At 49.6% G+C, this 26,619-nt stretch overlaps 2 protein-coding genes across 4 annotated transcripts in view; both read left to right on the forward strand.

Annotated features, from left to right (window-relative positions):
• Window positions 1-18,008, forward strand: part of PSMD11 (proteasome 26S subunit, non-ATPase 11) — a 41,267-nt gene extending 23,259 nt beyond the window's left edge. The window contains exons 6-14 of one of the 3 annotated variants that reach the window (XM_066263318.1): window positions 2,294-2,488; window positions 7,629-7,773; window positions 8,920-8,980; window positions 10,696-10,758; window positions 13,312-13,437; window positions 14,307-14,342; window positions 14,592-14,643; window positions 15,344-15,486; window positions 17,782-18,008. In XM_066263318.1, coding sequence (XP_066119415.1) covers window positions 2,294-2,488; window positions 7,629-7,773; window positions 8,920-8,980; window positions 10,696-10,758; window positions 13,312-13,437; window positions 14,307-14,342; window positions 14,592-14,643; window positions 15,344-15,486 — 821 coding nt within the window. In that variant the 3' untranslated portion in view covers window positions 17,782-18,008. Of the gene's footprint in view, window positions 1-2,293; window positions 2,489-7,628; window positions 7,774-8,919; window positions 8,981-10,695; window positions 10,759-13,311; window positions 13,438-14,306; window positions 14,343-14,591; window positions 14,644-15,343; window positions 17,061-17,781 lie in introns of those variants that run through there. The other 2 variants (XM_066263317.1, XM_066263319.1) reach the window with 2 other exon arrangements.
• Window positions 18,009-20,996: 2,988 nt separating this feature from the next.
• Window positions 20,997-25,157, forward strand: CDK5R1 (cyclin dependent kinase 5 regulatory subunit 1). Its single transcript, XM_066263320.1, has 2 exons — window positions 20,997-21,132; window positions 21,402-25,157. Exon 2 carries the CDS (start codon window positions 21,544-21,546, stop codon window positions 22,465-22,467), a length of 924 nt encoding a protein of 307 aa, XP_066119417.1. The 5' UTR covers window positions 20,997-21,132; window positions 21,402-21,543; the 3' UTR covers window positions 22,468-25,157.
• The last annotated feature ends 1,462 nt before the right edge of the window (window positions 25,158-26,619 follow it).

Raw genomic sequence — 26,619 nt, forward strand, 5'->3', positions numbered from 1 at the left:
TGCCTCTTCTGGACATTTCATATAGATGGAATTAGATAATACTTGCATTCTTTCATTTAGGATAATATTTTCAAGGTTCATCCTTGTCGTAGCATATAACAGTATATTATTCCTTTTTATGGCTAAATAATATTCCACTCAATGGTCGTTTAGATTGTTTCCACTTTTTGGCGATCATGAATGCTTCTTCCTTTGAACAGGTTTTTTTTTTGTTTGTTTTTTGTATTTTTCTGAAGTTAGAAGTGGGGAGGCAGTCAGACAGACTCCTGTATGCGCCAGACTGGGAGCCACCCGGCATGCCCACCAGAGAGTGATGCTCTGCCCATCTGGGGCATTGCTCTGTTGCACCGGAGCCGTTCTAGTGCTTGAGGCAGAGGCCACAGAGCCCATCCTCAGCGCCTGGGCCAACTTTGCTCCAGTGGAGCCTTGGCTGTGGGAGGGGAAGAGAGATAGAGAGGAGGAAGAGGAGGAGGGGTGGAGAATGGGCGCTTCTCCTGTGTGCCCTGGCTGGGAATCGAACCTGGGACTTCCACACGCTGGGCTGACACTTTACCACTGAGCAAACCAGCAGGGCCATGAACGGGTTTTTTTTTTTTTTTTTTTTTTTTGTATTTTTCTGAAGCTGGAAACCGGGAGAGACAGACAGACTCCCGCATGCGCCCGACCCGGATCCACCCGGCACGCCCACCAGTGGCGATGCTCTGCCCACCAGGGGGCGATGCTCTGCCCCTCCGGGGCGTCGCTCTGCCACGACCAGAGCCACTTTAGCGCCTGGGGCAGAGGCCAAGGAGCCATCCCCAGCTCCGGGCCATCTTTGCTCCAGTGGAGCCTTGGCTGCGGGAGGGGAAGAGAGAGACAGAGAGGAAGGAGGGAGTGGGGGTGGAGAACCAAATGGGCACTTCTCCTATGTGCCCTGGCCGGGAATCGAACCCGGGTCCCCCGCATGCCAGGCCGACGCTCTACCGCTGAGCCAACCGGCCAGGGCCCATGAACGGGTTTTATGTGGGCGTGTTTTTCTTTTGTAATACACAGGCATGAAATTTCTGAGTCATATGGTAACTAGCTCTTGAGAAGCTACTAAACTGGTTTCCAAAAAGGTGACACCATTTACATTCTTACCAGTAGTATATGAGGATTTCAGTTTTTCCACATCCTCATCAACACTTGTTAATATTATCTCTTTGATTTTAGCCATCTTAGTGAGCATGAAGTAGTATCTCATTGTGGTTTTAATTTGCATATTTCTAATGACTAATGATGTGAGCATCTCTTCATGTACTAATTGGCCATTTGTGTATCTTTGGAGAAACATCTGTTCACATCCTTTGCTATTTTTAAATTGTGGTTTTTTTCTTGTGTTTATTCTGGATACCATTCCCTTACCAGATATATGATTTGCAATATTTTTTCCCACCCTATTGTATTTTCACTTTCTTAGTGGTGTCCTTTGAAGCACACTTTAATTTTGATTAAATCCAATTTCTTTCTTTTGTTTTTTATGATTTTTGTATCATATCTAAGAAATCATTGCCTAGTCCAAGATCACAGATATTTACACCTATGTTGTTATAGGTTGGGTCTTACATTTAGGTCTTTGATTCATTTTGAGGTAATTTTTGTATGTGATGCAAGTCTGTTTGGATTTGATTTTTCTCATCTGAGATGGGGAAGATGCATTTGGAGAACACTGGTATATCCAGAATTCTTTCCTTCCTCCACCAGCCCCAATGCCTGGTATTTTTAATGTAGTTGTGTGATTGCAGGGTGGGAAGAGAGTGAGATCACTGGATAATTAGTTTCAGTGTTTTCTGGGTGGAGATCTCTGGTGTATTTAAATTTTATTTTATTTAAAATTTTATTTATTGGGTGTTTTGAAAGAGAGAGAGAGAAGTCTGTTGGTTGTTCCACTTACTTATGTATTCATTGGTTTTTTCTTTTATGTAGCCTGACCAGGGATCGAACCTGCAACCTTGGCATATCAGGATGATGCTCTAACCAACTGAGCTATCTGGGCAGGGCCACGTATTAAAATTTTAGAAGTAAGCTAATAGGGCTTTTGGCTCCAATGTTGTTCTTAGAAAGCAGAAAGCTTCAAAGAGATCTGTGTTTCTCTTTTGGAAGGTAGCACATTTATCAGAAAATTTGATTCTTGTACATAGGTAACTTCTTTTTGAGTTCAGTTAGGTTTCTTTATCCTGAGTGTTCTTAAGAGAGTGGGAGAGGGACATATTATGGGACTAAGGTATTAAGATTATGGCTAAGAAAGAGACGCATATTTTTTTTTCTTCTCTAGGTTCTCAGCTGTTGCGGGAGTTGAAAAAGATGGATGACAAAGCCCTTTTGGTGGAAGTACAGCTTTTGGAAAGCAAAACGTACCATGCCCTAAGCAACTTGCCGAAAGCTCGAGCTGCCTTAACCTCTGCTCGAACCACAGCAAATGCCATCTACTGCCCCCCTAAACTGCAGGCCACCTTGGATATGCAGTCAGGTAATACCTGTAGCTACTCATGGGATGTGTTCTTAAAACTTACCTTATTTCACAGGTGGAAGAAATGGGTGGCTGGGGTTGGGGAATTAAATTGGCTGATTTGGTTTGAACTTTTTCAGAGAAACCAGTTAGAAGGCTATTTCTCTAAATAGCTTCCCTCTTCTATTAACTTGCTGTTAAATGCTTAAAATATATTAACAACATGCTTATCTATGGTTGACCAGGCAACCTGATTTTGAGAGCCAAAGACCCTAAAGAGGTCTCACTTAGATTTTAAAAACTCCTTTAATTTCCATCTTTATTAGAACTCAGGTTGGTAGCAGCTCTTTCCAGCATCGACTAACCTAGATATGTTGTCACTTAGAGATCTTTGTAAAAAGCATGTTAGACTTTTCCAAATGGCCTCAGAACAGGGCTATGGAAAGATTCCCACCCACTCCCCCACCCCCAGTTTCAGTTGAGTTTAGCGGCTAGCTTTGATGGAGTTTGTGAATATTGGGGCTAGGAGGCCGTGGGCAGTAGAATACTTTTATTTTGTAGTAAGCAGCTTTTATTAGTGATAATTTATTATCATTACTGAAGGAGCACTGGATTTGAAGGTAGAAGACTAGTTTAGCTTTTATCTCTCTGTAATCTTAATTTTCTGTCTGTAAAAGAGATAATACCTGCCCTGCTTGCCTCGTGGTATTGTATCAAATGGCACGTTTGTCATTCAGAGGTTAAGAGCAATAGCTTTAGAAATCGACATTCCTAGGTTGAAATTTTGGTTCTGCCAAATTCTAGTTAGCTAATTTATCTTTGGGCAGGTTACTTAATTTTCTGTAGTTCATGTGTAAATTGTATTTTATAGGATTGTGGTGACATTAAATGATAGGATGAATGTAAAGCTTTTTTCGCAGCACGTAGCCTTGACCAGCCAGTTCTTGGCACTTTCCTTAAACCCCTGCTCCTCTGTTATGCCCTTCCTTCATGGTCAAGAGATGGACTTGCATATGATTTCTCAGGAAATAGAGGCCATGTTTATATAAATCCTCATTTTCCTCTCCAGAATTTGTATCACTATCCATTTTTACCTCTTATCAAGAGTGATCCCACCTGACCTGTGGTGGCGTAGTGGATAAAGCGTCGACCTGGAAATGCTGAGGTTGCCGGTTCGAAACCCTGGGCTTGCCTGGTCAAGGCACATATGGGAGTTGATGCTTCTAGCTCCTCCCCCACTTCTCTCTGTCCCTCCCTCTCTCTCTCTCTCCCTCCCTCTCCTCTCTAAAATGAATAAAAAAAAAAAAAAAAGAGTGACCCTCTCTCTGCCTGCCCTTTTGTTCCATTCTGAGTCTGTGGTCATTTTCTCCAGGTGGATCTTTCTCTCGGTCTTTGAACCCCCCCCCCCCCAGCTGAAAATGCATAGTTCTTTCTCCTTTTTAAAGTGCTGTATTCTCCTTTTCTGTCAAGCTTCTAGAACAGCTTGAAGGAGTATCCATACTTTATTATAGTCTGTCTTGACTTCTTGAAAGACAAGTGAGTAAATCCCTTATAACCTCTGATTTGGTGGGAGGTGGGTTGGCTGGCACGGATTTTGACCCTATGGAATAGGCTTTTTTTTACTACTGCTCTAGGCTTCTTTGCCATCTTGGTTTTCCTCCCTTGACTAATTATATTTGGTTACAGTTCGCTGCTTTCTCTTCTGACTGTTCCTCAGTGTTGTTTTCTTAGTTCTTTTCTCTTCCTGTTCTCCCTATTTCCTGTATAACCCCATACTTTCCCATGGCTTTAGCTGTCACATGACTCATCTAAATTCCAGTAACTACCTTTCCTGAATTTCAGATCCAGATTTTTCAGTTACGTAATGGACATGCACACCTAAATATCCCATAGGTGTGTCAATCTTGACATAGTAAAACCAAAATTATCTAACCCATTCGTCGAAACGTTCTTTCCTGCATCTCCTATTTTAGTGAATGGTATCATTTCTGATTTAGTTGCTCAAGCTATTGTCTTTGGAGTACTTTTGACTTTTTCCTGTCCTTCGCTCTTCATATTCACTCAGTTGCCAGATAGGTTGAGTCTGTCTCCAAATCAGCCTTTCCTTTTCCATCTCTACAGTCACTGCTCTATTTATGCCAAGACCACTGACTAAAGTCTAGTGATGTAACTGCCCCTAGTCACTTTTCCCAGTCCATCTTCCTTACTGGTCCTACAGTCATTTTTCTGAAACAAATCTGATCATGTCACTTTTTTTTTTTTTTACAGAGAGCGAGAGTCAGGGAGAGGGATAGATAGGGACAGACAGACAGGAATGCAGAGAGATGAGAAGCATCAGTCATCAGTTTTTGGTTGTGGCACTTTAGTTGTTCATTGATTGCTTTCTCATATGTGCCCTGATTGTGGAGCTACAGCAGACCGAATAACCCCTTGCTCAAGCCAGTGACTTGGGTCCAAGATGGTGAGCTTTGCTCAAACCAGATGAGCCCCTGCTCAAGCTGGCGACTTTGGGGTCTCGAACCTTGGTCCTCTGCATCCCAGTTCGATGCTCTGTTCACTGTGCCACCGCCTGGTCAGGCCATGTCACTTGTTTAAAATTCTTCAGTGGTTCTGTGTAATTCCCAGGCTGAATTATGTTGTAACGTGGCATTCAAAAGGAAGGCATCTGTTCCTTTTCATTCTCATAGTCATCAAATGATTGCATGTGTTCCTGTTTCTGGGCCTTTTATTTTTTAACAGAGACAAGAGAGAATCAGAGAGAGGGCAGGGACAGACAGAAAGGGGAGAGATGAGAAGCATCAATTCTTCATTGCAGCAGCTTGGTTGTTCATTGATTGCTTTCTCATATGTGCATTGACCAGAGGGCTACAACAGAGCGAGTGACCCCTTGCTCAAGCCAGCAACCTTGGGCTCAAGCCAGCGACCTTTGGGTTCAAGCCAGCGACCACGGGGTCATGTCTGTGATCCCACGCTCAAGCCGGTGACCCCACGCTCAAGTTGATGAGCCTGTGTTCAAGCCAGATGAGCCTGTGCTCAAGCTGGCGACCTCTGGGTTTTGAACCTGGGTCCTTTGTATCCCAGTCTGACACACTATCCACTGCGCCACCACCTGGTCAGGCTGTTTCTGGGCCTTGACAGATTTTGTCATCTCTGTTTCAAAATTTCCTTTTTCATCTTACCCTTTGGCAAACTCATATGCATCCTTCCAGACCCAGCTCAGATGTCTTCTCTAAATCCTCTTCAGTGCTCTTTTTCCTTTCAGACTTCCCTGGTAAAAGGTGTATTCTTTTATATGTATTATAGTACTGATCTCCTTGTTTCTGTTTTGGTGACCATCTTTTTCCATTGTGAGACTATGAACTCCTGGAGAGCCCCATTTATATTAATTTTCTCTGTAGTAGCTATATCAGCACTTACCACATGGTAGGCACTCATTAATATTTGTGTTCAGTGAGTGACAGTCTAGTTTTTTTTAAACAATAAACCTTATGTCAACCATGATGCCAGTAGCCCTAAAGTGGGTCTTATTTACTAAAGTGTTTGGGAAAGCAGTGTACAATCTTGGAGCGAGGGGCTTATTTTACTTTTTTTTCTTAACTAGTCTTTGTTTGCGTCTGATCTGTTCTTCTCTAGCTCCGGACTGGGAGATATTGGAAAATGGAGATTTGTCTCATCTAGTTTAGCAATGTTGATAGTTTGTTGAGTATTTTTTAGGGAGCTCTCCTTGGCTGCAAAGAAGGGTGGTTTTTCTCATGCCTCTGTATTTAAGAATAGTAGAAGGAAGACCTGATTCCTTCTGCCTCAGAGTCGGAGGCTTTGTGGGTAGGGTAAAAGTACTGGGGTGTGTGGCATGCCTGACACACAGGTATATGGGATAGGTAGGTTAGAAGTGTGCTTGGCCCTGGCTGGTTGGCTCAGTGGTAGAGCATTGGCCTGGTGTGTGGATGTCCTGAGTTTGATTTCCAGTCAGGGCATGCAGGAGAAGCGACCATCTGCTTTTCCATCCCTTCTCCTCCCCCTACTCTCTCTCTCTCTTCCTCTCCTGCAGCCATGGCTCGATTGGTTCTAGTGCATCGGCCTGGGTGCTGAGGATGGCTCTGTGGAGCCTCCACCTCAGTTGCTAAAAATAGCTCAGTTTCGAGCATGGCTCCAGATGGTGTTGCTGGTGGATCCCAGTTGGGCTGCATGTGGGAGTCTGTCTCTCTATCTCCTCTCCTCTCACTTGGAAGAAAAAGGGGGGGAAAAGTATGCTGAAACATTGGTCTCTGGAAGTCACGTGTAATCATTTTCATCTTTTCACTCCAGTGTGCTGAATACTTTCTACCTGTACTTTGATGTAAAAAACATGACACCTTGTTGAAAAAATGGATGGGGCCGAGCTCAAGTTAGAACTGATATATAAACTCTCGGGGTTTAGATGCTCCCAAGTTAGAAAGAACTAATTTTCATATCATCCCAGGTCACAGCATAGGTTGAAAATAATAGGTTCAATCAGCATTAGGCTTATTGAGAGCAACTCAATTTCTAAAAAATAGAGAATTAATTAGATGAATATGGTTTATCAATAAGGAAATACTGCTTAACCCTGTGCATTTAAGTTCATGAGTTTGGCATTATGTGAAATCTGTATACTGATTGCAATGACAGATATCTGAAATGAGAATATAAGCGGTAGGGTTTTTTCTCCCGTGAAAGCTGCTGACATATAGAAAAGCTGTCTTAATGAAATGGTTACTTACTAGTATTAAAATAATTCAGGCAATACAAGGATGTTTGGGTCAACTTTTCCTGACCTGTGAAAGTGATGTAGTGGAGGGTAAATGTCATTTCCTAGTGGCTCCAAAAAAGAGGACTGCAGTAAGGGTGAGAAGCATGGGACAAGACCTTACAGTATGCAGTTTTTAGGATCCTCTTTGAGTTGGGTCCTAGCTCCTTTACAATTTATATTGGCAAGATGGCCCTGAATTGGGAGGCCAAAGACATAGGTTCTAATCCCACCTTTGCCACTAGCTAGTAGTGACTTTGGGCAGGTCCTTTATCCTTTTCAGACCTCATGGATAAGTGGATGGGGTTGGGATAGATTTGTGAGGCCCTTCTCAGTATGGTCTTACATGGTTCTATTATTTCATATGGTTCTTACTCCTTTCTTTTCAATGCCCAGGTATTATCCATGCAGCAGAGGAGAAGGATTGGAAAACTGCATACTCATATTTCTATGAGGCATTTGAGGGTTATGACTCCATTGATAGCCCCAAGGCCATCACATCTCTGAAGTACATGTTGCTGTGCAAAATCATGCTCAACACGTAGGTGTACATTAACTCTGGGGTATGAGAATTCAGATTCTTCAACTGAGTTTTCTGTGCTATGTGAGAGATGGCTTGGGCCGGGAGTTTGGCCAGTTTCAGAAGCCACAGCACCTGCCTCTGGGGCTGGCAGAAGTTTGTGGGAAGGTGGATGGGCATCCAGAGCACTTGCACTTGCTAGTCCTTCAGAACTGGGGAGAGATTTTAGAAGTTTCCTTCCCAGTCTCTCGGAGTGTTGTCTTCATCCTGCAATAATTGTGTCCACAGTGTTGCTGAGCACAGGACAGAGGGCCAGAAAATAGCTTATAGACCAGCACCAGCCAGCTAGACAACCCAGAGTGGTCGTGGCTTAAGGAAGAGGTTAGGGAGAAGTTTGAAAAAGAGACAATAGCAAGTATGGCATGTTTTATAAAGAGCAATACAGAATTTACCTACATTTTTTGGGGAATAAGATACTCATGGGGCTTCTTTTTGGATCTTATATTGGGATTTGACTTACATTTATTCTGCCCCTTAGTTCTGCTACTTTGTATTTTTCCGAAGTTAGAAGCAGGGTGGCAGATAGACTCCCTCATTCACCCGACCAGGATCCACCCAGCATACCCACCAGGGGGCGATGCTCTGCCCCTCTGGGGCATTGCTCCGGCTCAGCTGGAGCCATTCTAGCGCCTGAGATGGAGGCCATGGAGCCATCCTCAGCGCCGGGCCAACTTTGCTCCAATGGAGCCTTGGCTGCGGGAGGGGAAGAGAGAGACAGAGAGGAAGGAGAGGGAGAAGGGTGGAGAAGCAGATGGGCGCTTCTTCTGTGTGCCCTGGCTGTGTGCCCTGGCCGGGAATCGAACCCGGGACTTCCACACGCCAGGCCGACTCTCTACCACTGAGCCAACCGGCCAGGGCCCCTTGGTTCTGCTACCTTTGGTAGGTTCAGTATGGCTTTCTTTTTAATGTTGGAGTTTTTCTACTCCTCAGTGCTGAGTTTTGTCCTAGAGTGTAGAAATCCTGGCTTCTGCAATGTGAGGGGCATATGAGTTTAGGGTTGGGGGCTGATGATTCTCAGTGGGATTCTGAGAAAAAGAAATTCGCTTAAACCTATACTTGCAAACATAATATTTTAGAGCATTGACCAAGTATGTCTTTTTTTTGTAGCCCAGAAGATGTCCAGGCTCTGGTGAGCGGGAAGCTTGCCCTTCGGTATGCGGGGAGGCAGGTAGGGACACCTTGACTGCAGTTGTGGTCTCTGCTCTCTGGGGCCAGCATGTTGTCTGTTCCACATGATGTGTGGTGAGACCAGTGCTCTTTAGGTCTCCATTCTACATTGTTATCTTTACCCCCTTCTTTCCCTTAAACCCATTCAGTATATTTCCTATACTATTAAATTCTTTCCCTAAAAAGTCAGTGTTTGGCGCTCTTATGGACATTAGGTGGTTTAAGGGACTGCAGAACTGAATTGCATTGATTTACGTTACATTTCGCTTTGATCAGGAAATTGTTCTACTCTGAGCTAGACTTGCAAATTTGACATGTGCAGAGTATGACATCTTGGATTCTCCGAGTTGGAGCCTGGTAAGGTGCACATGTGCTTTGAGATCACAGTGCTTGGTGCAGAAGCCAGGTTTTGAGAATTCACCTGAATGCTTCTCATGTTAGTACCTTTGCACTCATGTCCTGAGATGTGGATGTATGCAAGGAGAGGCCTCCTTAGCTGTGAGTGAGCCATGTAAAGATGATGTCTGCACCATTGCTTCTTTGTACTTTGCTTAAATATCACTACTAAAGTAAAAGTAATCTTTGTAGATTCAAATGTAGTTGTCTCTAAAGAACGGACACATTGGCTTGTCTCACTGTATCTTTATAGGAATGGCCAGAATGTGATTTCTACCTTCTTCACAATTGGCCCAAATTGGCTTTTTATCAGAAAAAGTTTCAGGTCAGCTTTTAGTTTTGACCAAAAGAATACTGGTTATTGCTAAAGTGAAAGACTCACTACCCTATGCAGAAGTCGAGTTGAGAAGACAGGCTAAGAGAGATCATGTGTCCAAGACAAGGTCCAGAAACCAGTAGTGGTGGAGCCAGACTTTGAATTTGGGTTATCTTGGCTCTAAGGTCCAGGCTTTTGTCATTAGGACATTTGTCTTGTCTATAGGACAAATGCTAGGGACTGCACTTTGCACTATTTTAAAGTCTGCTGTATAAGACAAACACCCTTATTTCAGAACCATAGGCTGGTACAAGAGGAGTCTTGATAAAGGACAGGTGTGACCAGATCTAAGTCTGGGGATTATGGGAGAAAGAATCTTGGAAAAGGGGAAAGAAATCACAGTTCTCTGATAATCCCCCCCCCTTTTTTTTTTTCATTTTTCCGAAGCTGGAAACAGGGAGGCAGTCAGACAGACTCCCACATGTGCCCGACCAGGATCCACCCGGCATGCCCCCCAGGGGGCGATGCCCTGTCCCTCTGGAGTTGTCGCCCTGTTGCGTCCAGAGCCATTCTAGCGCCTAAGGCAGAGGCCACAGAGCCATCCCCAGCGCCCGGGCCATCTTTGCTCCAATGGAGCCTTGGCTGCGGGAGGGGAAGAGAGAGACAGAGAGGAAGGAGAGGGGGAGGGGTGGAGAAGCAAATGGGCGCCTCTCCTGTGTGCCCTGGCTGGGAATCGAACCCGGGACTCCTTCACGCCAGGCCGACGCTCTACCACTGAGCCAACCGGCCAGGGCCATTTCCTAGTATTTTTAACGCATTTCAGATTTCAAAAGGGAATTGGTTGGCACACAGTGGTATCCTTTAGCTTTTCTTCCCAGTCTGTGAAGAATAATTGTGGGGCATGTTCTTCCTTGTAGCTGGAAGTTATTGGGACATAGCATACTGCTTATGAGATGGGTATGCAGAATAGATCGCCTTTCACTATTTTTCCTTTTTATTCTTAGACAGAAGCATTAAAATGTGTGGCCCAGGCTAGCAAGAACAGATCATTGGCAGATTTTGAAAAGGTAAGCATGGTATTGGGTTGGCAGGAAACAAATGGAAGAGAGGGGCATTCAAGTACTTTTTAAAAAACTTGTTAAATAATTGTAGTTTCACAAGAAGTTGCAGAGAGAATATGGAATTATCCCATATACTGTTCACCCAGTTTCCCCCTCTGGTTACATCTTAATATAGTGCAGTATCACAACTAGGAAATAGTTAAGCTCTTGTACAATGAAATTTGTTGAGTTGTGATACATCATTTATATACAGTACTCTCAGTTTCAAAAGTTCTGTCACCCTTATTTCACTTTGATTTTTCATAACAAACCTATTATCTGCATTTTATGGTTGAGGGTATTGTGATTCAAAGAGGATGCCTGAAGTCACACAGCTGATATGTATCAGGATTTGATTCCAGGCCTACTGCTTGTTCCACATGGCATGGTCTTAGCTATTCCTTCAGCTTCAGAAATGCCATGTCTACTTCTCCTTTGTGGACAAAAGAAGTCCTGATGTGTGCATCCAAGTGTGGACCAAAAGACACTTCCTCAGGATGACAGCCTATTGCTTTGCCTATTGAGCCTTTACTCAATGTTTGTGAAAGTTTTTTTTTTTTTTGTATTTTCCGAAGCTGGAAACCGGGAGGCAGTCAGACAGACTCCCGCATGCGCCTGACGGGATCCACCTGGCATGCCCATCAGGGGGCGATGGTCTGCCCATCTTGGGGCGTCGCCCTGCCGCAATCAGAGCCATTCTAGCACCTGAGGCAGAGGCCACAGAGCCATCCTCAGTGCCAGGGCAAACTTTGCTCCAGTAGAGCCGTGGCTGCGGGAGGGGAAGAGAGAGACAGAGATGAAGGAGAGGGGGAGGGGTGGAGAAGCAGATGGGCGCTTCTCCTGTGGGCCCTGGCTGGGAATCGAACCTGGGACTCCTGCATGCCAGGTCGACGCTCTACCACTGAGCCAACCTGTCAGGGCCTGTGAAAGTTTGAAAAGGAAGAAAATTTGTCTAAGCAGTAGGGTGAGATATACAATATGTGTGTATGTGTCTTTTTAGAAAGGAATGAGGGAGAGAGAGAGGGAGGAAGGAAGATGATTTGTTGTTCCATTAATTTAAGCATTCATTGTTTGATTCTTGTGTATGCCCTGACTGGTGATTGAACCTGCAACCTTGGAGTATTGGGGTGATGTTCCAACCAACCATCAGGGCTGAGACTTAAATATTCTTTTCTGAACCTCTCTCTTCTTGTCTAATGACCAACTTAATAAAAACAGACCTAGGTCCTGGACAGAAATCTTAGTGTGGATGGAGACTAGACCATGTCGCCTTGGCTGACTCCAAGAGTTGTCATCTTCCTGGAAGTTTCTTGCCAGTTTTAGTTCTTTACTTGGCACGATTTCTTTGCTTCCTTAACACCTTATAGCACAGCTGACATGAGCTGGGATACTGAGACCGTTACTAAAAGTAAATAAACAACATACATGAATAAGTAGGTCATTTTATCCCAAAGTTTGGGCTGTTTGATGGAACACTTGTATTAGGGGTTCTTTGGGAAAAGGCCTGTGATCAGGTATTTAGGAACACTAGGGCTAAACCAGTGTTTCATTGGAAAGGTGCCGCCTGACCTGTGTGGCGCAGTGGATAAAGCATTGACCTCTAACACTGATGTCATCAGTTCAAAACCCTAGGTTTGCCTGGTCAAGGCACTTATGGGAACTGATACTTCCTACTCCTCTCTTTCTAATAATGAATAAATAAAATCTTTAAAAAATTTTAAAAAGAAAAATAATAAAAAAACGGTGCTAATTGCAGAGCTACACTGTGCTGATTGATGTTCCTTGTAAAACTCCAAGAACCAGCTGTGGAATTCACTATTTCCCATTAGTTAACCTGAGAATTCTTTTTCTTCCCCAATGGACATGCTATTTATTCCATGGAATACACGTTGTGTATATTGTGAATTTGGCTTACAAACTGAGCCACTCTTGGGGCTTATATGGTTTAAGCTGTCAACATGAAGCTTTCGGACAGAAGGATGGTTCCTACGGCGGCTCCATCTTTTAGTTTATTGTTTTTTTTTCTTACAGAGACAGAGTGAGTCAGAGCGAGGGTTAGATAGGGACAGACAGGAACGGAGAGGTGAGAGCATCAATCATCAGTTTTTCTTTGCGACACCTGAGTTGTTCATTGATTGCTTTCTCATATGTGCCTTGACCGTGGGCCTTCAGCAGACCGAGTAACCCCTTGCTTGAGCCAGTGACCTTGGGTCCAAGCTGGTGAGCTTTGCTCAAACCAGATGAACCCATGCTCAAGCTGGCGACCTCAGGGTCTCGAACCTGGGTCCTCCGCATCCCAGTCCGATGCTCTATCCACTGCGCCACCGTCTGGTCAGGCTCTTTTAGTTCTTGACATTCCTTTTGTTCTGCCTTCTGTCATGGCTGCTCTTTCATCCTCCGCCCCCCAGAACTGTAGTCAGCCATGTAGTTACATAGGCCAGTAGACTACCTAGGAAACTAGGAGAAGCATGACTTTTAGCTGCGTCTGTGTGCCAATCTCTGTGACTGGCTTTTTGGCAGGCCCTGACAGATTACCGGGCAGAGCTCCGGGATGACCCAATCATCAGCACACATTTGGCCAAGTTGTATGATAACTTACTGGAACAGAATCTGATCCGAGTCATTGAGCCTTTTTCCAGAGTACAGGTAAGAAGCCTCCTGGGGACCCTGGTGGGAGCGGGTTTCTGGCTAGGTATCCTCACTGTAGCTCTCCTTCCCACACCCAGGCGCAGTAAATAGGCTCTCACTTCCAAGGATGTGCCTGGTAGTCAGGAGGCCAGCAAGAGTTTGGGATTTTTTTTTTTTTTTTTTCATTTTTCTGAAGCTGGAAACAGGGAGAGACAGTCAGACAGACTCCCGCATGCGCCCGACCGGGATCCACCCGGCACGCCCACCAGGGGCGACGCTCTGCCCATCCTGGGCGTCGCCATGTTGCGACCAGAGCCACTCTAGCGCCTGAGGCAGAGGCCACAGAGCCATCCCCAGCGCCCGGGCCATCTCTGCTCCAATGGAGCCTTGGCTGCAGGAGGGGAAGAGAGAGACAGAGAGGAAAGCGCGGCGGAGGGGTGGAGAAGCAAATGGGCGCTTCTCCTGTGTGCCCTGGCCGGGAATCGAACCCGGGTCCTCCGCACGCTAGGCCGACGCTCTACCGCTGAGCCAACCGGCCAGGGCAAGAGTTTGGGATTTTTGACAGAGAACAAGAGTCAAAGAGGGAGGCTGAGGGTAGAGGCTGCTGAGATCACTCCTGCTTGTGTTCAGTGCAGTCTTCTCTTGGCTTCTGTGGTTACCACCCATATGGTAAATGTTTTCTTTCCTGGGTGTGTGGGACAGGAGTGTGTTTATTGTCTGTAGTGATGAAGTCAGATGGACAGAGCACAAGAGACCTAAGCACAGCCAAAAAACTCTGGCCCTGTAGAGATACCCAGCAGGATTTACAGTGGCAGCCCCCACCCCCAACGCCACATTAGAGGCAAAGGTGTAACTCTCAGTGTTGGTGTCTCTACCTTTTCTTGTAGATCGAACACATATCTAGCCTCATCAAACTCTCCAAGGTAAGGAGTGCTGAGCTTGTCTTGGGGAACGGATGTGTGGAGGGGCTGGTGTTCACGCTCAGTGGGCCTTGTTGGAAAGTTCCCAAGCTCCTCAGAGGGGAGTGGGGACCATGGCTCAGAGCTGGAGTTGCATTGTTGCCGCTTTGTTTTTAGTCAGTCTGTCCTAAGACCCTTTTATGGAAGGCATTCATGTCATTGTGGTCTCTGACTAGTGGTATTGGTCTCTTTAATCAAGTGCTTTGATTTTAGGCCGATGTGGAGAGAAAATTGTCGCAGATGATTCTTGACAAGAAATTTCACGGTGAGTAACAGTTATATAGGCAAGGGGGCTGGGGGTGGTAATAAATGGTTGAGGAGGCAACATGTTCTTGTTTATCTTTTTTTTTTTTTTTTTTGCATTTTTGCATTTTTCTGAAGCTGGAAACAGGGAGAGACAGTCAGACAGACTCCCGCATGCGCCCGACCGGGATCCACCCGGCACGCCCACCATGGGGCGATGCTCTGCCCACCAGGGGGCGATGCTCTGCCCATCCTAGGCGTCGCCATGTTGCGACCAGAGCCACTCTAGCGCCTGAGGCAGAGGCCACAGAGCCATCCCCAGCGCCCGGGCCATCTTTGCTCCAATGGAGCCTTGGCTGCGGGAGGGGAAGAGAGAGACAGAGAGGAAGACGCGGTGGAGGGGTGGAGAAGCAAATGGGCGCTTCTCCTATGTGCCCTGGCCAGGAATCGAACCCGGGTACTCCGCACGCTAGGCCGACGCTCTACCGCTGAGCCAACCGGCCAGGGCCTTCTTGTTTATCTTGAACAAAAATGTTCCATTTGTTTTACCTGGTGGTTCCCTGGGATGAGAGTGAATAATAAACATGTACAAATGGAACAGGGTGTTGAGTTCTCTTTTTCTCTCTTTCTGGAAGAAATGAGGCAGCTGGGAGAGGGTGTTTCTCAAATGCTTTTGTGTCTAATCCCTTCTTTTACCTGGGTTGCCCTTGTGTTTCCTGCAGGGATCTTGGACCAGGGGGAGGGTGTCTTGATTATTTTCGATGAACCCCCAGTAGATAAAACTTACGAAGCTGCCCTGGAAACGATTCAGAACATGAGCAAAGTAGTGGATTCTCTCTACAACAAAGCCAAGAAACTGACATAGGTGAGTGCTGGCGCCAGGACCGCCGGCAGCACCGTCTTCGGCCAGTCGGGTCGGGACAGAGCCCACGCGGCCTCGGCTCCGGTTGACGCGGCTCTGTCCTCTCACAGGGCTGGATCTTAGCGGTCCTCTGGAGAGTGTGTGTGCGGGAGAGTGAAACCTTGGGGGAAATTGCTAGGAGACTCTTTTTTCTTTTTGTTCTACTTTTCGCTTGGAAAGTTTTAAAATCCTCATTTGGTGCATCTGTATTCCAGCCAATAGGTGTGCCAGTTCTCATGTAATCTTTACTGCCCAACTTGGGAGTGGGGACATTGCTTAAAAAAAAAAGAAAAAGAAAAAAAAGATTATTCTAAATAAAAGGAAAAAGGCTTACACTACCTAAAGCTGTGCTCTCTGCCTCCTGGGAGAGGGCTGCCGAGCCAGGCGCTCTGCCCGCCGCGGGGCTCTCCTCCACCTGCTGGGCCTCACCTCTCCTCTTCAGAATTGGGTGTTTGCCTGACCATCAAAGCAACGACTTTTTATTCTGTTTGTACTGAACCAAAACAAACAACTGTGTAAAGACTGCTGTTTTCTTTATTTGAAATGAGGCGTTCCAGTGTTCTTTCCCCTGTCATACGGCCTGTCCACCCTCCTTCCCTCCAACCACGGCTCTAGCAGACTGGCCCCAGCAGACTGGCCGCAGGCCCGCCGCCATCTCAGCAGCGCCGACGCCGCCACCGCCCAGCTCCGCTCTGACTGTGAAGGAATGGGGGCAAGGCCAGGAGCTCTGTCCACCACGGCCACACGGGGAGCAGGGTGGGCCCGCGGGGCCTGCTGTGCATGTGGCTCTTTTTAACACAGTAAACTAGATTAGACGTGTTTTAATTGCCCCCTTCCTCTGCTCTTGTCCCCTCTGTCCTCTCTGAACCAGGAGACCACCACCTGTCTCCTTGCCTCTGTCCCCCTCTGGGGAAGTCAGGCTGTCTGACGTCCATTAGCTTCTCTCCCTGTCCCACTCATCCTCTCCTGCTGGCAGACAGATTTATTCCTTTTTTAAACAGTGAACATTGGAAATGAGACAGTGGGGAGTGTGTGTGTGTGTGTGTTTTAATTTTTGTTGGGTTTTCAAGCAACCTGGTGACTCCTTCCCAGGGAGCTTCTTTATTTCTCCCTTAAAAATGGAGGGGTGGGAGGTGGAGCGTTTCCAGCATGCTGCGTGGGAAGAGGCTGCGGGGACTGGGAGGAGGCGAGGGGGACGGGGACGGGGGCGGGGAGGCTTCTGCACCTCTGGTGTGCTCAGCTCCTGCTCTTCCTCTCCCTTTCCCTCTCCCTCTCCCTCCACGCCTCCTTCCTGCCAGCCTCTGTCTTTCCCTTCTCAGATTATCCTCCCAGGTTTTCGTAATAAATTTATATTTTGTAAAAGGATTTTGTTGTACCAGGTTTTGCATCCTCACTGAATCTGACTGGCTTTTAATTTCCTCTCCAAAATCAGGTCTTTGTTCCCAGCATCTCCCCATCATGTCTGTCACTGTTTTGGTTTTGGCACCATCAATATCAAATGTACAAACGGTTCTTGCTAACCAACACCAGGTATATCTGATGTTCAGATGAGTTCCAATAAAAATAATTTTTTTTTCAAAAAGTGTCCTTTCTTGAGTGCTGAAGGGCTTCTGATCAGTGCAGACGGCTCTGTGTAGCCCTCTGGACTGGCCAAAGCTGTACTATCTCATTTGCTTTGCGGGAGACCTTTAGGTGTGGGGTGAAGTGGATAAGAGAGTTGGTCTGGTAGGCCTGAAATGGGGATTGGTGCTCAGGTATCTCTGTTTTTCCAAGGCAGTGTGGACATAGGTTTGGGTATAGATATGTAATATCCTCTGAGCCTGCTTCCTCTTACACGATGAGGATGGCGCCTCCATGTAGGTGACCGAGGTTTGAGGGTTATATTAAGTGATGGAAATGCAAGTGCCTGAGTAGTCCTGACACTCAGTTGTGGTTTAGTTTCCATTTGGAATCTTCAGAAGCAGGGATTGTCACACTGCCTCTCAGACCCTGGTCTTCTGAGGGGCTTTGGGGCCACTGGAAGGGTGGGTGAGCTCTAGCTGCTGCCTCTGCTTCAGTATGAGCAACTCTATTGTTGTTTCAAGTATTGTATCGCTGTAGATTTTTACTTGCAGGAAAAGTTATACTTTAATAAAGGATTGAAAAAAAAAGATTCCAAAGGTATCCACAGAGGTGGAGTGTAGGGCAGGGGTTTCCCATGCCGGGGCAGCCCGGAGGAGCTCAATCTGGCAGCAGCCCTCTCCTCTGCTCCCTTTGTAGGTCTGATGACTCCCTGTAGAGTGCTCTGTCCCGTGGGTACTCCCTGAGCCACCTGTGGGAGTTGAGCTCCTGAAATGGGGCTGGTTTCAACTGTGGTGCACTGCAAATGTAATCCCAACCTGACTTGGAAGATTTAGTATGATAAAAGAATGTAAAATAGCTCAACCTTTTTATATGTTGAAATTTTTAGCACTATTGGGCTAAATAAAATGTATTATTACAATTCACCTGTTTCTTTTTACTTTTTTAAAAAAATATGGCTGCTAGAAAAAAAAATTACCTTTGTGGCTTGCATTTGTGGCCCATGTTATATATATATTTTTGGACAGTTCTGCTCTAGACCTCCAGGACTGCTTCCCCTCTTGCCCTCAAATAAGCTGGGTCTAGGCACAGCGGAGAGGGTGGCCTGGGCACGGCTCACTCACCTAAGAACCTTTCTGGCACCAGCCTTCCTGGTGCCAGGGCTTTCCTTGTTAATGGGATTCTGGTGGAGTAGGGAGCAAGGCTGAGGCCTTGAGAGCCATGCTGTTGCTGCTGCTGGCGTTATGTAACCTACTGCCCAGAAGGGCCACTAGGGGCCGCTCTGTGATCCTTGGAAGAACAGCATCACATCCTCAGGAGCCAGGGCTCAGCCAGGCTTTATTTTAAACCCCTTCTGGAAGCTAGCTGGTTAGGGCCTTGGCCTCCCTGGGGGAGGTAAGAGAGGGTGGCATGCAGAAGGCAGGGACTCTCCTGTGATACATAAGCAGCTCAGCAGTGCAAGTGCCAAGCAGCCTGGTCTTGCCAGCAGCTTGAGATAGGCTATAGGATAAACAGGCTGATGGGAGTGGGATTTGGAGATCTTTCCTGCAGTTCTTTGGAAGAAAACTGCTCTGCATCATTTGGCTGCATCTGCTGTCTGGGTCTTTGTTTCTGCCATTCCTGGCAGATCATTGCCCTTCCTCACCTCTCAGTTGGAGCAGTGATGGAAGCTTGAGGGGGTGGGGGTGGGCTGAATGAGCGGAGGCGCTGTGGCAGGCAGAGCAGGCACCGCTCGGGTGGGCAGGGGTTTCGGACAGTCTTCTCAGTCACAACAGCAGGTGGGCTGGCGATGCTATTCCATTCATACTCTGCTCCAAATCTGACTTTGTCTTTGATAAGTGTGTGGAGGTTGGGGTTATTCTGCCAAGAGTTCCTTTTGAAGGTGCTGGGGGAATGGCTGGCTGGGCAAAGGCAAGAGAGGACACTAGACTGCAGCCAGGCTGGAAGAGGTCCAGGCAAAATTCATGCTTCCTTGGTTTGGAAAAGAGTGGGTAAAGTGGAGCTTGGCACTGCCCACCATGAATTGCAATAGCCAGAATTATATTTGTAGGTGCAGGCAACAGGGTGGGTCCCGATGGTTTTAAGGGCTGGATTACAGCCTCAGAAATCTAGGCATATTTTGGGAAATGAGAAGCAGCACAACCTTTGCTTAACACCAGAATCTGAATGGGACTTTGAGATACAGAGAAGGCAACATGAACACGGCCAACTCTAAAGCTGGGCTTCAGCTAGAGATAGAAAGGCCGCGGGTTCAGCTATGAGTCACTGGGCCAGGAACTCGAAGATTACTTCTTAGAGTTTGTTACAATAGAAAAGGGTTGGAGAGACCTCCATTTGAAGAGCTGGTAGGGGCTGTACACTGAGGAGCATTCAGAGGGAGGGGACATGGAAGGAACCTGCCTTCATCCTCTAAGTTAACAGCGTCTGTGGATGTTTTTTGAAGGGCTGTGGAAAAAGTAGCCCTCTGGGTACAGAGCAAGGTATTTTCTATATAATCCTCAAGGCCCCTAAAGCTTTAAGTTGCCACTGTTGATGGAGAGAGCTCTGGGTAGTACATAAGCAAATTCGAGTACTTTCTGATGTGGCATTGTTCTAAATACTACCAGATTTCTGTTCTGCTCAGGGCAGTAGTTGGAGCTGGTGCAGCCAGCAGCCTGGTATGTCTGCGTGGTCTGGGAGTCAGGAACTGGGCGTCCTCTTTTCTGGATTGCCCCTTGCTCATCACGTGGTCCAGAGGTGATCATTTGAATACAGATGTTTCCCAGGTTTGCGGTCAAATCTGAGTCAATCTCCAGAACCAAATTAAAAGAAAAACAAGTGAAGGATCTGATTCTTCTCTGTGAGGGGAGCAGTTATGAAAACCAGAATTTTACTCGATATTTAAATTTTTTACCTGCACCAAGTCTGGATATTATAAATGTTTAGCATGAGAAACATTTAATTCAGTGGCTCAGAGGCTGGTTGGAGAAGCAGTTGCTTCAGTTTCACTGTAACAGAAGAGGGCGAGTGGAAATTTCGAGGTTGCAAACACAGGAGCCCAACCAGGGGCCTCAGAGAACTGCCTCGGGTGTGATGTGGGATAGCCAGGTGCTGTTTGTGGAACGACCCAGAACTGCCTACGCCTCTAGCCTGGATTTCTAAGACCCATCCGGGCCGTGAGCATTACCTGGAATGGGACAGTCCACTCCGTCTGCGCGAGACACTCGGGCGGCCTCAGCAAAGGCTTCGCCTCTCCCCTCCTTCCTCCCCAAGCTCCCGAGCTTCTTTCCCGGGAAGGAGGATGTTAAACGGAAGGGGGTAGCTTTGGGCCCGGGCCTCCGTGGATGGCTTCTCGTGCGGCTCGGGTGGCAGCCTCTGCCCGGGTTAGCCCCGCGTCGCCGCGGCGGGGACAAGGCGGAGAGCGCCCCCGCGTCCCGCAGCTGCGGGCGCCGCGGCGGGAACAAAGGCAGCACGTGTTTGGGCGGGGCGCCGGGCGGGGTCGGTGTCGGTCCCGGCTCCGCCCCGGCGTTCCCCACCGGCCCGAGCTCGGCTGCTCGGGCCGCCCGGGACTCGCACGCGGCCGGCCTGCTGCCGCTGGAGCGGCGGAGCGGAGCGGAGCAGGCGGCGAGCAGTGCGGGAGGGGACGGCTCGAGGGCGGGGCGGGCCGGCGCCGAGCGTCCCCGCTGCCGCGCGAGTCCGGGTCCTCGCTGAGGCACGGCGAGTCACGCTCCTCCGGCTCGCGGCCGCGTCCCTGCCGGCACCGCACGCGGCTCGTGTTGAGGACGGCGGCGGCCCCGGCTCCCGGGCTACACCAGGCCCGTCCGCGCCGGCGCGTGGGCCGCGCGCGCTCTCGGGAGGGAGATCTCTGAGGTGCGCGCCGGGCGGGAGCGCGGCGGCAGCGGCGAAGGCGGCCGAGTCGGGGGCGGGGCCGCGGCGCCTGCAGAACCTTGGACAGTAGCTCCGGAGCTGCCACCGCCGCCGCTGAGCGCGAGCCCCGCCGAGCCCCGCCGAGCGCCGGGACCGCGGCGCGCATTGCGGAGGGCGCAGGGCGCAGGAGCCGCCGCCTGCCGGGTAAGCCTGCGCCTCGCGGCGGCCCGCTGCCCCGGGGAGCCGGGGCTGGGGTCGGGGCCGCGCGCGGGGTCGAGGCGGGGGTCCCCTCCGGTGGCGGTCCGGCGCGGCGGGCGGGGGTGCCGCAGTGGAGGCGGCCAGGTTGCGGCGCGGGGCCCGGGGAAGGCTCGAGTACGGGGCCGGGGTCAGGTCTGCGGGAGCCGCGAGGCCGGGGCGGAGTAGCGCGGCGCGAGCCCCGCCTGGTGCTGAGAACCATCTTGTTTTCCACGCAGATCCGAAGGGGCAGCACGCGTCCCCGGGAGCGCTCCCGCCTCCTCCCCGGGGCCGCCGCGGGCTCGGGGAGCCGTTTTCTCCCTCGGGCCGGCAGGCTGGGCGCGCAGGAGCGCGGGCCCCCGCCCGACGCGCAGCGGCACCATGGGCACGGTGCTGTCCCTGTCCCCCAGCTACCGCAAGGCCACGCTGTTTGAGGATGGCGCGGCCACGGTGGGCCACTACACGGCCGTGCAGAACAGCAAGAACGCCAAGGACAAGAACCTGAAACGGCACTCCCTAATCTCCGTGCTGCCCTGGAAGAGGATCGTGGCCGTGTCGGCCAAGAAGAAGAACTCCAAGAAGGTGCAGCCCAACGGCAGCTACCAGAACAACATCACGCACCTCAACAATGAGAACCTGAAGAAGTCGCTGTCGTGCGCCAACCTGTCCACGTTCACCCAGCCCCCACCGGCCCAGCCGCCCGCCCCCGCTGCCGGCCAGCTCTCGGGCTCCCAGACCGGGGTCTCCTCCTCGGTCAAGAAGGCCCCGCACCCTGCTGTCACCTCCGCAGGGACTCCCAAACGGGTCATCGTCCAGGCGTCCACCAGCGAGCTGCTGCGCTGCCTGGGCGAGTTTCTCTGCCGCCGGTGCTACCGCTTGAAGCACCTGTCTCCCACGGACCCTGTGCTCTGGCTGCGCAGCGTGGACCGCTCGCTGCTGCTGCAGGGCTGGCAGGACCAGGGCTTCATCACGCCGGCCAACGTGGTCTTCCTGTACATGCTCTGCAGGGACGTGATCTCCTCCGAGGTGGGCTCTGACCACGAGCTCCAGGCGGTGCTGCTGACCTGCCTGTACCTCTCCTACTCCTACATGGGCAATGAGATCTCCTACCCGCTCAAGCCCTTCCTGGTGGAGAGCTGCAAGGAGGCCTTTTGGGACCGCTGTCTCTCCGTCATCAACCTCATGAGCTCCAAGATGCTGCAGATCAACGCCGATCCACACTACTTCACACAGGTGTTCTCCGACCTGAAGAACGAGAGTGGCCAGGAAGACAAGAAGCGGCTCCTCCTCGGCCTGGATCGGTGAGCCCTGTAGCCAGCACCATGGCTCAAGGATTCAGTTCATTTAAAAAAGTTTATTATTAAAAAAATCAGATTCTATGTACAGTATGTGTTTAGCAAAGCCACCAAGGGCCTCTCCTGGCCCACCTTCTCTCCTTGGGGTTTTCTTCAGCCTTGACAAGAACTCGGGGCGCTTTTGAACTTCTGAACCTTGTGCAAAACCCAGAAGATGTATTCAGAGCCACCCAGGTCCCTGACCTTCTTCTGCTTTGGGGAATTTGCAGGACTGACTGGCCTCTCCTGCCTGTGTCCGTGCGGGGCCCCTGGGCCCGGCAGGTGCGGCTGTCCGGTGCTCCCTGCATGGGAGCCGAGAAGGCCTCTGGCCAGTGGGCTTGGGGAAGAATTGCAATGGTTGGGGGCCCTTTTCTGGCTTCTGCCTTGGGCTGTCCATCCTCCAGAGGCCCGAGCAGCCGCCCTGACTGAGCCGCCCGCACGTGGGGCTGTGAGGCAGGATCCCTCGGCAGTGGAGGAGCCACCAGCCTGGTGCAAAGGTTGTGTCCTGTTGTTTGGCTGCACACAACCTTGTTTGCTTGTTTTTTCTGTTTCAGGGAGAAGGGCTTTCCCTTAGGGGAGGCTTGGAGCTTGCCCCTCACCCCCCTTGTCCTGTTCCCTGCGTGTTGGCAATGTTGGTTAATGAGCTGGTTTGACTCATTAAGTTCTTTTTGAGTCCCAGCTAAAGAGGTGGGGTGTAGCTGGGGACAAGTCCTCCCCTGGGTATTTCATTTGGATAATGCAGCTTCGTCACCCTGTGGTGAAGGCCAGGACAGCTGAGGTGCCCGTGATCAACAGCCTGCCTTCTGGGTAGGTGGGGGTGCCATGCCCGAGACTGAGCCAGTGCCCACCTAAGGTTTAAGGCCTCTTCTTGCTGGTGCACATATTTGTTCTGCAGAGCTGGTGGCTGGGGGGAGGTAATGATGTGCCCCCACCTCTACCCTTTTTAATTCAGAGCTGTTTCCAAACACTTGAGTTTCTTCTGAAGACGAAGCCTTGCCCCCACAAGGCCAAGTGAGACAGCTGGATCTTGGAGACAATTACAAGACGGGAGTAGGACTCCTGATTGCTTTGGAAGCCTGCTGATTCTACAGCTGATCATTTGCAGCTGCTGGTTTTGGTTTCCGCTTTACTCCAGTGGCTGTAAAAACACGATGTGTACTTAATCAATTTTCTTTCTAATTCTCCCAGATTGGTGGCTTGGGACTTGGGAGAGGACCAAGAGAAGGGAGCGAGTCTTCCTCCATGGCCCATCACTCTGGCTTTGGGAAACAAAGACCAGTGTGAAGGCTACAGAGAATTCTCTCTTCCTAGTCCCCCAGGGAATGCTGGAATGCGGGGCTGGAGGGGAGGCAGAGGGTCATTTTACATAGGATTAGGTCCCAGGTGGCTGCCCATTTCAGCACAAGCACTACTGAAACTCATGTAAAAAAGGACAAACTGTGAAATTGAGGTCCGGGTTTAAGAAGAGGCCTGGAGCAGAGCCCACCTGCCCGTGGTAACACGTATAAGAGGACCTGCCCGTGTGGGCGAGCACGGGTCCAGCTGCGCCTCGAGGCTCATGCCTTGCTGTTCGGGCCGCCCGATGATCTGATGCAGAGCTGGAGGGAGCCTACGGCTGTGGGCCCAGACTTCACTGCAGCCCTCTTCTCTGCTGGAGTTGTCACACGGCCTGTCTGCTCACATCCTGCTGCCGCGGGAGGTAGGAGGCCCTCGGGGCAGAGGGCGGTTCGGTGCGGAGTCTCCGGAGGAGGGGCCTGTGTTTGCAGTCGCTTGTTCGGCCAGCTGGACTTGGCCCGGAACTGTGCAGCCAGGTCACGTCCACAGGGTTCCAGCTTTGTCTTTCCTTCTCTTTCTCCATATTTATTTAATTTTTTGGAGGAGGTGCAAATTTCAGGAGTGGCTGGGACTAAGGAGTAACTGGTTACATCAGCGTGAAGCCTGCCGTGCTCTCCACCCTCCGGTCGTCAGTATTGTGTAAGGAACTGATACACTTGAGTGTGCAAGCAATGAACCCATTTGACATGCTGCTATGAAGACTACTTTTAGAACAACAATAAAAAAAGAAAAAACTAACCGACAAAAAAAACAACAACAACACACCCTTTATTCTTTGTTGCTTTTTTAGTGATGTGCATGCAGACCAGGAGCATTTTGTGTCTTAAGAAAAATAATCTTAGAACAGATGGCTGTGAAAATTACACCCGTGCACAGAACAAGTCACAGGGGTAATAGTTCAGGATTTGGTTTTTCTCTTCCTTGTAAAGCTGAAGGGTTGATATATTCTTTCCATGCAGTTATTAGAATTTAGTTTTGTTCCAACAGTTGTTAAACTTGCAATGAAAACAAAATGTGCCATTTTTTTTTCACTCAGAATTTTTCATAGCTGTATATTTGAAACTGCTAATTACACAACGTGCGATGTATGTTGGTTTTTAGTGCAATTTCTTCTGTAGCTATTCTTTGACCAAACTGTGGGTATTGTTAATATTAATTTATATTCGTCTCATTTTTGTATGTGTGCGTAGTGTGTTTGTAAGTGTGTGTGGTTTATAATCTGACAAGGTCATGAAGCTCAGTTTGGCTGTAATTTAATCCCCCCTCCCTTATTTTTATTTATTTTTGTACCGTGCTGATTAAATAAAATGCACTGACCATCCATTACCTAGGTCTCCTTTGTGGGCACATCATTCATGAGCAGGCCGGAGGCCCCTTTTATAAATGATCCCTGCACTCAGAACATAATTGGATTTGTGTTGGGGGGAGGAGAGGGGGGATGGGAGGAAGGGGGGTAGGGAGAGGGCTTAACAAGCAGAGTGGCGTTGATGTTAAGGTGATTAAGGAAGAAGCACAGGTTAAGTCAGCTCTGGGTTAGCGGCTGGGAGGGGGAGTGGCTGCCTGGCTGACCAGGCCCAGGTGTGGCCTGGCGCGGGCTGGCCGAGTGGTTCTGCAGGAGCGCCAGGTCTTAGGCCCCGTTTGTGGAGCTTGGCTCCAAGGCTGCTTGCTCCCCTCCAGGGGCCCTGGGGGCTCTGCTCAGTGCCCACTGCCCAGAGGCATCCAGACCAGCGGGAGTGGAGTGGTGTCCACGGGGCCCAGCCCTGGGGCTCCCAGGTAAGCCCACTGTAAATGCCGGCCAGGCAGGTCCACATTGGATTCAGGCAGAGGGCAGGAAAACTGCTGAGCCAGAAAGCATTGGGCCATTCGCGTTTAATAGATGAGCAAACTGACGAGGAAACCTCCTCTCAAGGCAGCAGGCGAACAAACAGCAAGAAAAGCATCCCCTCATAGCGGTGGGCAGGCAATCTGCAATCCGTGCTGAGGGCAAGCACTGTAGCCTTATGTGCTCCTGCACCAATCAGGCAAAGTGCTAGCAAGCAAGCCTAACACAGCTGTTTTCCCAAAGAGTGGGTGCCCCCCCCCCCCCGGCCGGACAGGTGCACCCTGGAGGTAGCGTGGGTTCGGTTCCAGGCCACCCACAGTCAAGGGAGTACCGCAGTCAGGAGCTGCCGTCTCTGCTGGTGGAGGCTCTTGCCTTCAGTGTGTTAAAAATGCAGCCCCTGTGAGCACAATAAAATGCGGTGTGCTTGTACTGCCAGTAAGTAGTCTGCCCACTCATGCCACCTGCTGCAGCCGCAGGGCCTGGTGGTGTGGACAGGCTGCTGTCCAGGCTCTGCACCTGCGGTCTGGAGCTGCCCTGGGCACCAGGGAGGCCTTTCTGCTCAGGTTGCGTCTTGGGGGCTGTCAGCGTTGTGAGTGGGCCACTCACTTTCCCGAGGGCGTCTTTGTGGTCTGAGGCTGCTGGGGTCTCGCCTGAAGCTTTGCCCCCACCCCAAGGAGTCGCGCTGGCTCTGCCTCCCACCGCCCCCAGCCGGCCAGCGTGGGGGAGGCTAGCTGGCTGCCTAGCCTTCCCTTTACAAACATAGGCTTCAACCGCAGTCAGCATGAAAGCACTGAGCTTGGAATCCAGCCCCCAGGCCTCAGAGCAGCAGAAGAGAGTGTGCGGATTGAACCTCACGGCCTCCCACCCCCTCACTCCTTCCCACAGCCTCCTTCTTGCTCACATCGTATTTTTGTTCAGAAGACTAGGGTAAAGTAGCCTCCGGTTTATCTTTTTTGTGCTTGCCAC

This window comes from Saccopteryx bilineata, chromosome 2 (genome assembly GCF_036850765.1).
Source record: "Saccopteryx bilineata isolate mSacBil1 chromosome 2, mSacBil1_pri_phased_curated, whole genome shotgun sequence".
NCBI classification, from domain to species: Eukaryota; Metazoa; Chordata; class Mammalia; order Chiroptera; family Emballonuridae; genus Saccopteryx; species Saccopteryx bilineata.

Excerpts from the sequence above, each read along its gene's own strand:
- CDK5R1 (XM_066263320.1), top strand. The coding sequence starts at position 21,544 with ATGGGCACGGTGCTGTCCCTGTCCCCCAGCTACCGCAAGGCCACGCTG.